Consider the following 16,971-nt stretch of genomic DNA (forward strand, 5'->3'; position numbering starts at 1 on the left):
AAAACTAAAGTGCAAAGATTTAATACTTTGCTTTTGGTCTCACAATTAAGGTAAACAGCTAAGCTGGAACTTCAAAGAGCAATTCTTTCTAATTGTAGACATCTGACTTTTTCAACTCTGATTTTCCCAGTTAGCAAATGACTGCCTCTATAGAGTTGACCGACATGCTGTATTGTTTTCCATTACAGTTTATTCTCAGATTATTGGAAATGTGTGCTCTGGGTCTTCTTTCACTTACAGTTTTAAAAGGTTAAGGAAAAGGAACATAAATATTTTATTAGTAATGAAACACTGTGTTCCAGATTTGGAAAAAATACTATTAAACTGTGTGTGATATTTTCTAGATGATTTCTGTATACTAATAGGCAAACTAATATAATAATACACCTTTATAAAATGCCTATTTATTAATTATACATTTTTCTTGAGCACATTCTAATTTTGTTAATCAAATATTCGATATTTGTGTTCAGGCAGGAAATTAAATAACTCTTAATCTCCAAAATTATTAGTTATTTTTTCTTCAGTTGTAGATAGGATCATTTGAATTTCTTCTTAGAATGAATCCTTTCCACCCCTCTCCCCCAAGCCCATTTAAGATAGGAAAATCAAAGGGTTTTTAAGATAATGTATAAATTATGGAATTGTCCTCATTTAAACCGGTTTATGTCCTTTATCTAAAGCAGGATTCTGGTTTTTTCTGTTCTGTGGTTGGTTAGTTTTATGCGTAAGACAAATTTCATGAATGTTTATGTTAGAAATAAGACTTTATTCTGATATCTGAACTGATAATGTTAAAGCATTTGTTATGTTACTGTAGTAGAGGAACAAGGGTTGAATATCGTAGTCCAAAAGCTGTAACCAATACTTACAGAGAAATAGCATGTAAGTGAATATTTGTGATAGTGTTTTTACTGGATTGTTGAAAATATTAGTTAAGCCTTTGTCTTTTCATTGCCAAATTTGAAGAGTTTTAAAATTATGGTTAAAAGAATTTAAGAAGTTGCTGTTTAGAATTAGGGATGAAGTGATAATGTACTTGTCCATTTTTGTTCTAGATAGTGTTAAATCATGAATTATGTCCCAGTTATTCCCTGGACATCATTTGCAAGGTGTACTGTGATCTCTCTGAAGGAGACACTCATGCCACTCTAGAGTTGAGTGACTAGTAAAAACAGTCAGAGGTTAAATATAGAAAAATAAGGCATAATTACAGTGATTTGTATTTTCTCTAATTTTTGACAGTATTCTGTTTCTAAGGAAAATAATGTGTTTTCAAAGATTGTCAGAATTTGATTTCCAGATATATTCAGTGGTAGATATTTTTGCCAGCTAGTTGAATTCTGTAAAAAGTAATATTATCTGTCTTGCCTGTTAAAAATGGGTTTTATTCAGTATATTATGCCTGTACTTATTGTACTTACTTAGATTCTCCGTATCAGGAGCTGTTGTTACTCAAAACAGAGTAATTAAATTTCTTTATTCCTACACCTAAAATTAGCCATGGCAGTGTAAATTTTGTAAACTCTGTCTCTGTTACACACTTGTTACGTGGATCAAATTTATCACTTATTTTCTATTTAACTTATACTTCATTAATCTTTATGAAGGAAAAGTATATGCTGCTATGCATACTTACTTCTTACTAAAGTGTCTAAACCTGTGTTATTTTGCTCCTGTTATTCCCAAGTGCAGTAGTCTGGTTCAGTCACCTGCAGAACTATTTTGAGCTGAGGAGGCTGTGTATCTGCCTTTTTAGGTATCTAGCAAATTTCCACTTGGTACTAGTGCTGCTGGAGTAAGGACCTTACATCTTGAAAAGCTTTGTTTATATATCCTCAGCCCTGTGTTCATGTGTACAAACAAAAGGTCAGTTATTTGAAAGTTGGTTTAAAATATTTCTAATATCTTTTTTTAAAAAAGATTGATTTATTCTTATTGGAAAGGCAGATTTACAGAGAGAAGAAGAGATAGAAAAAAACTTCTGTTTCTGCCCGAGTGGCTCCAGTGCTCAGAGCTGAGCTGATTCAATCCAAAGCCAGGAGTTAGGAGCTTCTCCTGGGTCTCTGTTGCGGTTGCAGGGTCCCAGGGCTTTGGGCCGTCCTCAGCTGCTTTCCCAGGCCACAAGCAGGTGGCTGGATGGGAAGTGGAGCTGCCAGGGCCCGAGTTGGCACCATATGGCATCCCAGTGCGTCCAAGGTGATGATTTAGCTACTAGGCTATTACGGTGAGCCCTTCTTTCATTTTTATAAGATTTATTTTATTTACTTGAAAGAGTTACAGAGACAGAGGGAGATTTCCCATCTACTGGAACCTTCCCCATTTGACCAAAATGGCCAGTATTGGACTGGGCTGAGCCAAAGCCAGGAGCTAGGATCTTTTTTCAGGTCTCCCACATGGGTGCAAGGGCCCAAGTCCTTGGGCCATGTTTTGTTGCGTCCCCAGGCACATTAGCAGGATTTGAACTGAAGGGGGAGCAGCGGGGGTACAAACTGACCCTCATGTGAGATCAGTTCAGCTTGTCACACCACAGTGCCATCCCCTAATGTCGTTTTCTTTTTGAACGGTACTTGTAACTTCTTCAAATCTTAATCAAGCTTTACCTATTTTAAAAAGTTTTTCTATAGATCTTATTCTCATTTACGTGCAGTTTTTATGCTTAACATTTAAGGAAAGTGTAGATTCTTAAAGTCCATAGATCCATATGGTATTATGAAATATGTTGCAATTTTACTATTAATGCCTTTACTGATAGGAATTTTTTCAGGCAAGGGGAGATGGTAGGGACATGCCAGGAACTGAGCTAGCAACTGAGAATATGAACTGTTGAACTCAGTGCCTTTCCTTTCTTGGCATAGGCATACCTTTTTATTTTCATTAGAATGAAAACTTGAAGGTGAATCCTTAGTGGGAATTAACTTTGCCTCTGTGGCTAAGTAATTATTTTCCCTTTACTGATCTTTTAAATGATAGCAATTTACAGTTTAACAGCCTTACCAACAGCTTATTCATTAACGAATTTTCAGGTATTTTTTTTTTCTTTCTTACAACTTATGTTGGGTATTTTCATTCCCCATGTGTCCCCCATTTACCCTGTTTGGAAAGTTGGTTTGCTTCATTCATAAGGAGATGTACTTAGTGTCTCTCTCTTTAGCTCCTTAATTTTTAAAAGCAGTTTATTTGAAAAAGCAAAGTGAAACACACAAGAAATCTTCCCTCTTCTGGTTCTCTCCTCAAATGGCCACATTGGCCCAGGGCTGGTTTAGGCCACGGCAGGTACCAGGAGCTTCTGTCAGGTCTCCCATGTTGCTGCAGAGGCTCCACCACTTGGGCCATCTGCCTCTGCTTCCCAAGGCGCATTAGCAGTGAGCTGGACAGGCAACCGTGTATTCAGTATTCCAACTGGCATACTCATGTGGCAGTATGAGCCACTGCACTGGCCTTACCAGAAACGTTTAACCTGCTGCACAACAGTTCTGGTTTTTCATGTATTTTTCATATCTATTACTGGATATATAAAAAAGCTCCAATATCGGGATATAAAAGCTCTGATATTGATATTCAAAGCTCTTTTTCAAATGGCTTTATTTTCTAGCTGAATTGTTTCAGTACCAAAATTTCACTTTTTCTCAAATTGATTTCTTGCACTTATACATAATGAAATTTATAAATGTGAAATGCATGTTTTTTATATTTTTAGATACCATCTAGTCCAGTTATATAAATTTATTTGCAGGATTTGCCATCATATCTCCTTACATTCAATTTTATCTTATATATTTAGAATTAATAATTTGCTGTCTTGAATGTTTTGTATCATTTGAATAATTCAAAGAAATAAAAATTATATGGTAGTAAAAGTTATAATTGCCTCTGACATTATTTGAACTTATAATTGTGACCAGATGAGTACAGCAAAGTTTTTCAGAAAAACAATATGGCAGTTATTTTTCATTTTCTAGTGTTGGTCCTCTTCCATACAAAGGATACTGGGAGCAGAAGTAATCATCTGTAAACATTTTATAGTTCCCACTTATTTAAGACTCAGTTTAAGGTCATTCTAGTATGTTTTGACAAGGAGAAATAGAAAAGATTTCTGTTTTCATGTGAAAGCCAAATATATTCATCTAATAACAAAAGTTGGATAATTGGTTTTAAATGCATTCTGCATTGGGGGAAAAATGGCATAAAGTGCCCAGTTCTTGAAGCAGCTTCTCTGTCTGGGTCTGAAGTGCATCACATTCTTCCCCCACCCCCACTCGTTACTAGCTAGGTGGTGTGAAAAAGGCCTCCAGTGAAAAGGGTAGGGTGAAAGTGTTCTCGTGAGTGCGTTTTTTTCTATAGGATTTTGTTGAGTGAATAAAATGTGTACTGAGGGAGTATGGCAGAAGGATGTGCACCACACCAGAGGGATGTGAGGCTGGGATGAAGGGAGGATCACCTTAGGTATGAATACACACATGAAGGAAATAGAGAGAAGGGAGGGAAACCAGGTTAGTGATGGAGAATTCCTGAAAGGTCAGTAGACTTTAGGTGAGTGAGGTCGCTGTTAGTGCAGAATTTACCAAAGAAGAAAGATGAAACATTAGAGTTATGTTTCTGTGTAAGTTAAAGCATTATAGTTTGACCTATTGAGAAAGCTTAAAGCCACCCATTGTCTAAAAGTTGTGGTTATAAAATTGGTTGTGTGATTCATGTTAAAATCATTTAGTTATACAGAATGATGATTTGGTGTAAATGACAGATCTCTTCAAATGAGTATACCTATTAAAGAGAAGCACAAAAGCATGAACAGAAGACATGACGTTACAGAAAGCTGTGGCCCAGTGTGCTTATCCACCTGCTTGAAAACTGCAGTCCATGATGTGTTTCTAAGAATAAATGCCATACTTTATTACAGACCTATGATAAAAATTGTATAGCGTAATATTTGCAATCAATAGTAGTTCCCACTAATTTAAGACTCAGTTTAAGGTCATTCTAGTATGTTTTGTTACACAACTTACCTATTTAATCCTGTAGAAGTTTTCAAACATTGCCACTCTTAGAGAAGAATCAACCTGGTTTTGAATTCAGATGGCACAAAAATTCATGACAAAAAAAGATTCATTGATTTTTCACTGAAAGGCAGGCTTTTACTGACAGAGAGCTCCTCCATCTGTAAGTTCACTCCCTAAAAGGCCGCAATGGCTGAAGGCCTTGGACCACCCTCTGGTGCTTTCCCAAGCCATACACAGAGAGCTGGATCAAAAGTGGAGCGGCTGGGATACAAAGTGCTCTCCATATGGGATGCTGGTGCTTCCAGGCAGGTGATTAGTGTGCTACTCCACCACTGCCAGCCCCCTACCAGCCCCTTTTAATATGATTGCTATTCCACTGTCTTTTATTAATTATGCCAAAAGCTGGGCTACTCTTCAAAAATTTCATACAGTGCTGTTTTGTCATTCAGTTATTTTATGCACTGTAGAATATATGATATTCAGATTATTAAATGAATTTAATAATACATATATACACAAACGTTTCACTTGACTTGCATGCTTAATTATATATAGTCTCAGAAAACAGTAAAATCGCTGTAAAATTTCATTTCATTGAGACATAATTAAGTTAAATTATAGAGTTCTTGCCTTCACACTGTTTTAAAAAAAGACCATTTGGACAAGTTCACAGAGCTTAAAATAGCATGTTTCTTAGAATTGTAAGTCAGTTTTTGATTAGTTACTGAAAATACAAGAATTTTTAAAATTCCATATGAGATTTAGTAGGACAGCAGATTAATAATATTGTTTTTAATAATATATTCCAGAGAACAGATTTAAAAATTAGGTACATAGTCATTTGTAATAAAAGCACATTGCTCTATGAAAATAAGGTAAGTTTTTGCTTTGTGTAGATATTTGATGATGCTAATTGCTTTGCATTATTTTATTATAGGTCATAGCATATAAGGTGATCTCTGCTGGTTTGATATCGGGTATTTAAGGTTGTAGGTAGCGTATGTATAGAAGACTTAAAACAAAACTGGATTTAAGGGATACATGTAAACCTGGCTTTCCATTTGTTTTAAATGGTTGTCTAAACAGTTTGCCAAGGGCATCAGTTTATATATCTGTTTTTCTGTACATTGTATGTAGTACTGTTTCATTTTCAATTGCAATTTTAGGTCATAAGCGTGACACCTAGTATATTGGTTTTTTTTAAGGTTTTTTTTTTTTTTTAATTTTTATTGCCAAGTCAGATATATAGAGAGGAGGAGAGACAGAGAGGAAGATAATCCGTTCATTAATTCACTCCCCAAGTGACCACAACTGTGTTTTATTCTTTTGGTCTAGGACATGTTGAATATGTCAGTGCAAGTGGAGTTACATAGTAAAATAATAGAGAACTGTCAGCTGTATTCATTTTTAGTTAGGATGGCAATGCAGCTTATGTTATAAAGATACAACAAAGAAGTATGACTTTTATGTTGATTTAATCATGTAAAGCAACCAAGTATGTTTTTACTGTTTTGAAGAAAGTATGGATCAGTTTTGCATTTTAGAAAAGATGTTAAATAAGTGACCCATTTTATTTTGCAGGTGCAACAATCGAACACAGTGTATAGTAGTTACTGGATCAGATGTGTTTCCTGATCCATGTCCTGGAACATACAAATACCTTGAAGTCCAGTATGAGTGTGTCCCTTACAGTAAGTATTAAGTTTGTATTTTTCACTCCCTACAGCATTCCTTGTTGATGCTGAAAGACTACACACGTGAAAGAAGCATATGTTTATGGCCCACAAAACCATTATGCATGCAGAGCACTAACAGACTTGGGCCTCCAATTAGCTTCATGAAGTGTGGAAGGAAGCCATAGTCTGATGCTGGCCAAGTGTCTGTCTGTGTTCTTAAGTGTTTGGCTTTTAAGGCTAGTGTTTTTCCAGAAAACAAACTTGAATTAGCTATTCAATAGGGCAGATAGAAATCTGTACTTTTGCCCAATACCAGTTGCTGACAAATTGGTTTGGCTCACAGTTTTCTAAAGGAAGAATTGACTTCATTGTTAATCGTGAGCTACTTGAATGTCTACCTGCTGTTGTGGTAACTTTAGTGTGCCTGGTAAAAGCTACCTTTGCAGTAACTGATGCAGGTGCCTCCTGTTCAGTTGCATTGTTCTTAAGGGGATATTTTTTTTCCACATTTAGTGGTAAACCCTTAGTGCTAAGTAAGATGGATCTAGGTAGCAGAAATCTTACATTTTTAATATCCTACGAAAGGCTATCCAAAATTTAATAAAAAATTTATTAGATAGGCTTCAGCTAATACTCTAATTCTGTGTACCTGTCCTAATCACAGAATTAAAACTTAGGAATTGTGTTCTGTATTTTCAATAGGAAGAAATGTATTTTAAACAATTTTCAAAGTTTGAATATTTTACTGCGTTTTCATAAACTTGATAGCATTATTGTCTTTATTTGCAAATAAAAAACCTATCATATCATGTTAGTTTATAGGCACTTGAATTAAGGTGTTTCAGCAACCATTTTATTGATTTGTGACAGTTTTTATGCACCTCCGCCCAAAAGAAATTGAAATTCACCTGGTAATATGTCTCAGACACCAAACCACTGGTTCTTGCAGACCGCTCATTCTAGACTATCCATATTTGCAAGAGCCACTGACCAAATTCTGAAAGGTGGGCTGTGTTTAGTATGTAGCAATGCGTCCCTACACTGAAGACACTCTACATTTCTTTTCTTCCACACTTTTGACAAATTGGCTTTTTGCATTACCAGTTAAAGGCCAAACACAGATATCTTTTGTTTTCATCCTTGCTCTGTGCTCCTGTGTTCCTGTGAAATGGATGCTTTTTATGTTTTCAGTATTTTCCGTACCATTTGTAGGATTGGAAGCCTACTGAGAGTACTGACGTTTATATACCGTTTCTCCTGTGTAGTGTGGTGGCTTTCGTAATCATTCTCCTGTGCCACTAGAGGAACACTGAATTCTTTTGAGCTAACCAAGATTTTGTTCCATGGAGTCGCTTTCACTTGAAATGCAGCATGGTTTCTGTCCTCAAATTAGAAGAGGAATACAGCATCCATTCCCAAACAGTGGAACCAGTCAGAGCTGCCAAGAATTGTGTCTCTCTGGAGCCAGTTCCTGTAATCTAGTCTATAGACCAAAAACAGTGTTAAGCCAATATCATTATTTTCAGACTTTTGAGTTATTTCTTGCTCTGTTAAGAAGGGAAAATGTGGATATCTTCTGGAACATCTAACTTTCAAAACTTTACTTTTTCAGTTCTCCAGAAGTATTGTACATTGTGCACTAAACTTGCAAATAGCAATACTCAGAGAAGTATTTGTTCTTTCTAGTTTTTGTCCTTTAAAACAAAAAGCAACCCAGTAATTAATTTGCTGTTACCTTTCTAGATGTTTGCAGGAGGCAGAACTAAGTCTCTCGCCTTTTTTTTTAACTCCTCACTAAAGAATAGAAATAATTATGATTCCTATATACCAATGTACAGTAGTGACACACTATAAATTATGTAATTTCCGCTAATGTAAGAATTAATTATAAAGAGTCTTTCTTAGATCAATCTTCTTGGACTTGTTGGATTTATCTTTTCCTCATTTTTCTGCTTTTATTTCTGTTGCTTTATCTACTGTATCCATTCTTTACACTTGCTTTTATTCTAAGCTTCTTGATTCCACTCCCCCTTATTTGGGTTATTGTACTTTTTTGTACTTACGTATCTGTTACACTTCACTTGATAAAACTTATCACCATCAGATTACTTTGTATTACTATGTATTTCCTGCCAATTGACTCTCATAATAAATCCTCCATGACATTATATACAATATATCATATATTCTAATATAATTTTATATCATATAATTTAAGTAATATATAATTTGCTATATATATTATATACTATAATTTTTAAAAATAATATTTTCTTTATATCCCAAATTGTTTCATCCTATAAGAGGTTTCAGAAATTTTTTTGACAGAAAAATTATATAATGAATTTATTCAACAGTCAGTATCAGAAATGTTGCTTGGTTTAGTTCAGTCAATCCATAAACAGCCAGATCTTTGATAGTTACAGTTGTCCAGGTAATGCCTGTATGTTTACAGGGCATCCTGTGTAATTGACAAAGTGCTGGAAATTCCTTGCATGTGTATTGGAGGACAAAGGAGATTTGTCAGATTAGAATTTTCCATCCTTGTTTACACTGTTTATTTCAAGTTACCATTGTAAGAATTGTAACGTTAGCTACAGGCTGTATTTTCCGAAGAAAGCAATGTCCAGTACTCTTGATAAAAACCATTACTAGTGAGCAAAATTCAAGATTATTTAAAATCAAATAGTGTGTCACTTCGAATACAGAGTATGTAGGCTCTACTTAGTTTGGATCAGTGCATTGGCTTGAATATCCATTGTAGCTGTGCACAAATGTCGCTGGGCCGTGAAGTTCTGTGTTTCGTGTATAGAGAAGTAAATGTATAATTAGGAATTAATTTAATCAATCTCTTGTTAGCTGACGTAAACACCGCATGTGAGAAACAATATTGATTTCATTAATTATATTGTATTTTTATGTCCTCATGGTTGATAGATTTTTGATTGGTTTTCCACTAACTTTTTGAATTTTCATAAAATCGAAACTGTAGGGAATTCTTGTATTTTCAAGATACATATTTTACATGATTCATCCATAATCAAATGTTTTGCTTAATTTTTCAAAACTTTTCTGTTGTTGCTACTTCTCAGTATTCATCTGCTATAAAATTTGTATAATTCATGCCCATTTTATTTTCCTTTGATGTAGGTGAAATAAGTCACAAATAAATGAAGACCTCTTATGATGTTTTGCTCAGTAACTGCACTATCATTTTAGTGTATTAAGTAATTAAATCCAACTCATTGCAGTAAATGGAAAGCATAAAAATCACTTTCACTGAGCTTGTTTTTAAGTCATGTTTTCAAATAAGTAAACTTAACTTCTATATTATTCCCTGGCTTTATTTTTAACTGCATTTATTTCAGTAAAATCATCCTCTCCTTAGGAAAGCAAAAATATAGTTGTATTGAAATATAGTCTGTGTGCAGTTACAATACTAACAATTTCTCTTATCCTCCCTTCCTACCACACCCTTCTGTTACTGATTCCAAGCAAGTATACGATTGCTCTTCATTGAGGAATAACATTATCATTAGCTATTTGTAAGCAAGTTCTGTTTCCAAGAGAGTAACAATTTACCCATGTATAGTCAGAATCACATGTTATGAAAAGTATGTTTCCTGAAAGTGTTGAAAAAGACCAAATTGATTAAGAGAGGGTGTGGTTTCATGTGGAAGGTTATATTTCATTCTTGCAGTTAAAACATTTGTGTGATATGTTTCTCTGAAAGGTATTTCAGGTCAATATTGAATCTGATGAATAATTGTAATTTAGAAAAGCTAATTAAGCTAAGATTCTAATGAAATATGCACTATACTGTCTGAGTAATCAGCTTGGGAACATAGTATTAGCATTCTCACTTGATCTTAGCCAAAAGGCCAAGAAGCGATAGTATTAGCATTCTCTTCTCTAATGCGCTTTGTTTAATACGGGAAGGTGGAGAAACAGTGATAGTCAGTGCGGTCATTTTATGAAATTCAGGCAACATACTTCAGAGCCTAGATACAGTACAAAGTAGTATACTGTGCTTTTTGATTATTAGAATACTATTTACTTACAAGATCTTATGTAGTAGTCTTCGTAACTGCATAATCCATTTCTTTAAATGTGTAGGATTTTTTTCCCCATATAATTCTACTAATCAGGTTTGTTTTATGAAAGCATTTACCTTTATGGGGTCTGTGGAGTCAAGGTATTTGCTTTGAATGCTTGGTATGGTTGTTGCATGCTAGCTTGCTCTCTGTGTAAAGTTAATGATGGTAGAAAATGTCATAATACGCTAACCATGATTCTTTCTTCCTTTTTCTCCTTGCCTACTGTGCTTGCTTTTCCCTTGTATGTATTTTGCTTACTTTTCTTTATAGATTTAGTATTGCAAGTTTGAGATATATGATATAGAAAACTGAATAAGAATTTTATAGTAAGAAGTATATTTAAATCTAACAAGTGCAATTTGCTAATTCTTAGTGAGAAGAAAGGTACTAACTTATTTTACCCTTTAAAACCCCTAATGGGGCTGAGGGAAGATCTTTGTATTGCTGAGAAGGAGGCTTTATTTTTATGATTATGATGAATTTTTGTAGAAATAGAAAACAGTGGAAAAACAGTTGAAGAGATATATAACTTTATATTTCTTTTAAAAAATATCTTTTAAAAAATGTAACGACATCACTGTTTACTAAATTTGACCTCAATTCCAAAATTAACTTGTTGTTTCTATGTATTTCCTATTGTTATGCTTATATAGTTTTAGTTTAATAATTGGGTTTATATAAGATTAATGGGACTACACCTATGCATGCATTTATGTCTATAGTATACACATACAAAGTTAAACCTAGTAAGAATGCTGAATGACTTTGGAAAGGCTAGAGTATGTATCCCATGCATTAGTGAAGAGTTTCATTATTTATTCAGGTTCACTAAGTGAAGCAACATGCCAACATATTTGTATTGCCTCCTTAATCTACTAAAATGATTGATCCATGTTCTTTTATGTAACTTTAGAATCTTTCTCCTGCTAGGTTTTCCTGTTGTGTGTTTCTCTTTATCCAAAGTAGTACAGCTCTTATTCTTCCTGTATTTAGCTTCTATTACAAATTCAGTCTTAGACTAATAGTCAATTTATTTTAATCTTTTTTTTCTTTTTTCCTTGCACCTTTTTTTATTTTTCTTCCGATGCTTAAAATAGAAGTGGAGCAAAAAGGTAAATAATGTATACAGTCTGAACCCCAGCTCCCTGTGATGTGCCTTATGGATGTTAACCTCCGCCCTCCCCTTTCCCCACAACACTGCTACATTAGAATAATCAGCAGGAACTCATAAATGCAACTCATAAAGAAGTCAACATGAAATTATGACTGCTAAATCTGGTGATGGGGTAAAAGTTGTGAAGTCGGCGAGAGGGAGCTGCCCTTTCTCTGTTTCCTTTTCACCCTTTATCTCTTTTTTCCAACACCCTTGAATATTTTCTTATTATTGAAGTATCATCTTGCCTGGCTTCCTGAACCCTCTCCATAGCATGCCATGGTTACAGGGTCTCCTGGTCGTTTCATCACTGCTTTCCTTATATTTACTTTTCTCAGCTCCTAATTGCATTTGCTGAATGTTTATGTCCTTTAAATTGAAGCACCTTTGTTTTCGGTCTTCCGTGAAAATTCCAAATAAACCTTCACACTGGGTTTTTTTTTTTTTAATTTGCTTTATTTTGTCTTTACTTTTGGGGCCTTGTGGGTGGGCATAAGGGTTGGAGGGTATAAAAACAATTTACACATTGCTGGGTCTAAGCTTAAAGTATTGAAATGTGCATTACCAAATTATAAGCTAAAAACGTGATGAAAATTTGAATTATCAGTTCAGTTTCAATTGGTCTTAAAATTAGGTATGTATTTGTGAAAATAAACCCCAGCCATTTTGTATGTTGGTGCATGGATTATGGTAACTTCAGAAAAGAATAATACTTGCATTAAGTATAAATTTTAATAAAATTGAATGCTAATACTTTTTCCTCTTTTGATTTGCAATCATTGAAAGTTGCATTTATCTGTGTGAATTTTTTAATGTGGCTTAATTCTTATCTTTTCTCTGTGACCATTAGTTTTTGTCTGCCCTGGGACCTTGAAAGCAATTGTGGACTCACCATGTATCTATGAAGCTGAACAAAAGGCAGGTGCTTGGTGCAAGGACCCTCTTCAGGCTGCAGACAAAATTTATTTCATGCCCTGGACGCCATATCGCACTGATACTTTAATAGAATATGCTTCTTTAGAAGATTTTCAAAACAGCCGACAAACAACAACATACAAACTTCCCAATCGAGTAGATGGTACTGGATTTGTGGTTTATGATGGTGCTGTCTTTTTTAATAAAGAAAGAACAAGGAATATTGTGAAATTTGACTTGAGGACTAGAATTAAGAGTGGCGAGGCCATAATTAACTATGCCAACTACCATGATACCTCACCTTATAGATGGGGAGGGAAGACTGATATTGACCTCGCAGTTGATGAAAATGGCTTGTGGGTCATTTATGCTACTGAGCAGAACAATGGAATGATAGTCATTAGCCAACTGAACCCATACACTCTTCGATTTGAAGCAACATGGGAAACTGTCTACGACAAACGTGCTGCGTCAAATGCTTTTATGATATGTGGAGTCCTTTACGTGGTCAGGTCAGTTTATCAAGACAATGAAAGTGAAACAGGGAAGAATGCAATTGATTACATTTATAACACTCGATTAAACAAAGGAGAATTTGTAGATGTTCCTTTCCCCAACCAGTACCAGTATATTGCTGCAGTGGATTACAATCCAAGAGATAACCAACTGTATGTGTGGAACAATAACTTCATCTTACGATACTCTCTGGAATTTGGTCCACCTGATCCTGCCCAAGGTAAGACTTTGTTGATGCTATTTTGTGAACTGCTCACTTTTGAAATAAAATACTTCTCCCCGCCTCCACCCCATGCTGATTTTCTGCCTATTTTTGTAGCTCAAGCACAAAGAAAAATGTTGTGATACATTTTAGGCTTATTTTGATACATTTCCTTTTTTCTTTCAAACGTTGGCTTCCAAGTAATGGTAGCATCATGGGCTAGTTTAGCTTTCAGTGCTAAAATTATATTATCCACTACAAACCTGTTAGCGTCGGTTTTCTCCCTACCTGACTTCTACGTGGATTACAATCTGTGTGCAGACCTTTTCACTTCTTGGCGCCAGCAGTTAAGTGGAATGTGTATTAGGAAGTCCCAGGAGACCAGTAAGGCTGGATGTACAATACTAGGCATTAGTGTTCTGAAATTTGGGGATTTGTTCTCGGTTTAAGAGAGGGAGTCACCCAACATCTTTCTGTGTTGGATCGTAAAGTTGCACATTTTTTATTTTCTGTTGAAATGTTGATAGTTTCAAGAGAGTATATCTCCTTTTGTCACTCATGGTCTAAACACTAAATGATTCCCCATGATAACTTATGAGAGATGTACTGGCCTCCAGAAATTATTTTTCTCTTTATGTTTCTGGAAGAATATTATAGTAATGCTAAAATTTTGGAAATATATTTTAATTTATCAACTGAATTCAAGTTTATATGAAATAATTTTGGGGGACAAATTAAATGAATATTTCATTTAAAAAGATTGCCTCATACTCATGATAAAAGAGCAACCTGTTAATGTATTAATATAGAACTTGCACTAATTATAAGTCTTTTCTATTTGAGCAGTAGTGTTTATGTGTTTAAGATCTGAATTAATATTTCAATTTACTGAGTTAATTGGAATTTTCAAATTATTAAGTTACTTCAAAGGAACTAGAAAGTTTTGGAGTGATTAAATCTTTTCAACTCACTTGAACAAAGACAAGTTATCGTTTTTCTTTTGTTGAAGCAATACACGTATTCTTAAATATATTACAAACTACAATTGCAAATATATTGTTCATTTTAAAATGTTATTAATAAGTTCTAAATATTGCTGTATGTGAGGATCTCAAACGAAGAGATCAGAACCTTATGTCATTGAATTTCTCATTTTTATACAATACGAAAATATGTGGGTTTTATTCATAAAACAAGAACAATAATGATGTATCAGCTTAGTTCATCTACCTTTTGCTCTAAATCCTGTGTTTATAGAGTTTTGTGTCGCTTTATTTTTCTCAGCTTAAAACTGTAGCAGTAATATCTGTTGTTATGTTTTTAACAATAATATCCTGTATGTATGTGCGAACTGGATAAATCTACTGCATCCCTTACTGGTGCCAGTTTGTGTCCTGGATGCTCTGCTTCTAGTCTAGCTACCTGCTAATGGCCTGGGAAAAGCTGTGAAGAGTGACCCAAGCACTTGGGCCTCTGACAGCACGTGGCAGACCCTGATGAAGCTTTTGCCCACAGACTCCTTGGTTAGGCCTGGCCCTACCCTGGCCAGTGTAGCCATCTAGGGAGTAAACCAGTGGATAGAAGATCTCTGTCTCTGCTCTGTGTCTCTGACTTCAAAATAAATCAGTTTATAATATGGTCTTCTCGGGGAGTGAATCATCGGACGGAAGATCTTCCTCTCTGTCTCTCCTCCTCTCTGTATATCTGACTTTGTAATAAAATAAATCAATCTTGAAAAAAAAAATAATAGGGTCTTCTCAAAGAGAATAGCTTTGATGATAGATTGATTAGTTTTAAAACCTGGGTAGATCGGGTTGTTCTTGAGGCCAGTAGCTCGGATGCTTGACATGTACCAGTTGTGTGTGTGTGTGTGTGTGTGTGTGTGTGTGTGTTTTCAGAAGTGACATCAATTCTTTGTATTTGTTTGTTTATATAATGATACAATTCCAAAGGCTCTGAGACTTCTCGTTCCCTGCCCTCATTGATTTGTCCTATTTTGTTGCAATAATCTAGTCCTTCAGAGAACAGTCATAACTCCATCATTCTGCTATTTAAATGTGTCCTGATATTGTAGGTATGAGAAATGATGGCATAATCCAGCATCAATTGTTTTTGTTTTTTTTTTCCCCCTAGAAAGGTAGTTTTTATCCTTTCTCATACAAGTTTTTCAAAGACAAACTTCAGGGAGTGGTTAAAAGTATATTGATTATTTTCAGTCTGAATTGCCCTTACAGCTATTAAAATTTGCCTTAGATAGAACTAAATCTTTCCCCCTCATTAGAAAAAAGGAAGAAGTTTAAAAATATTGTAAATGCATAGTTGACCAATACTTTGAAGATTGTGAATAAAATGGAGTACAGATTCAATTCAATAAAAACGCTGCCTTGTCTGAAAGTATTTCAGAGAATACAAAAATTACTAATGTTATTTTCCACATCTAGTGTATGTCTTAGTGAATAATCTGATGCATTGAAGATGAAAAAATAAATTATGTTTTTTGGAAAGAGCAGTTACCAGCTTTGAGGATGAGAAAGTTTAGCTATAGTCTGTACGTTTCTACTTCTGTGCTTTATCATTCAAAACCTAAGTAGTTTGCCATTCTTAAATATGCAAAGTGTGAAAATTTATACTCACCCTTTATTTAGCCCTTGGTGATAAGAATTTTATCTGACCTAAATTTCTCTTGCTACTGTTTGACCCATATTTTTACTGTCTCCATCCTTATAATTTATCTTCACGTGCTTTTAGAGACTCCCATCTCTTTCATCTGAAATACATGGTATCATACAAATGTAGGTGGAACCTTGCAGAACTATTCTGGTCCATACATTGAGGTCAAACTATTAAACTATTGTCAGCTTTCCAGAAACAAGATGTAAGAAATTGACAGCACAGAACAATCAGACCAGGCCTTTGCCAGTCATAGAGCAGCGATTGACCTGTTTGTCTAAGAGTGCTCACTGAAAGTCTAATGTGCTAGAATTGGTATCGTGTATGTGGTGAAGACGTAATTGTTTCGTAAAATTTTCCATTCGTGTCATCTTTCATTGTGGATTCTATCATAGTGTATTAGCTTCAATACATTGTCCCATTTATAAGTTCAAGCCTTTTCATTTTTAAAAGCAAAGGCATATTGTGTCTGCACCCTGATTTCTCCCCCCTTTGATCCTGTTGTTCATTTGCTCCATTCCCTCTAACTCAGTCTCATTTTCTGTTTACTTTGCTTTTTTCCCTATAGTGGGCTTAGGAAAAATCTTTCTCAAACCTATTTTAATTCCTATCCATTTTTAAATCTGGATTGCTTTCTATTTACTTAAGCTCTCCACAAATTTGATATTCTAGATATTATCAAGAAAATGTATCTTTACTTGGGTTTTGGAAGTGTCTGAATATTTGTCTTACTTCTCAATAA

General features: G+C 34.7%; 1 protein-coding gene across 18 annotated transcripts in view; it reads left to right on the forward strand.

Annotated features, from left to right (window-relative positions):
- ADGRL2 (adhesion G protein-coupled receptor L2) overlaps positions 1 to 16,971 on the forward strand; it is a 653,944-nt gene that overhangs the window by 590,234 nt on the left and 46,739 nt on the right. For all 18 annotated transcript variants that reach the window (XM_058658496.1, XM_058658506.1, XM_058658538.1 and 15 more), the window contains 2 exons: positions 6,582 to 6,691; positions 12,777 to 13,577. In XM_058658496.1, the coding sequence (XP_058514479.1) occupies positions 6,582 to 6,691; positions 12,777 to 13,577 (911 nt within the window). The remainder of the gene's footprint in view (positions 1 to 6,581; positions 6,692 to 12,776; positions 13,578 to 16,971) is intronic.

The sequence above is a fragment of the Ochotona princeps genome, chromosome 2 (genome assembly GCF_030435755.1).
Source record: "Ochotona princeps isolate mOchPri1 chromosome 2, mOchPri1.hap1, whole genome shotgun sequence".
In the NCBI taxonomy this organism is placed as follows: Eukaryota; Metazoa; Chordata; class Mammalia; order Lagomorpha; family Ochotonidae; genus Ochotona; species Ochotona princeps.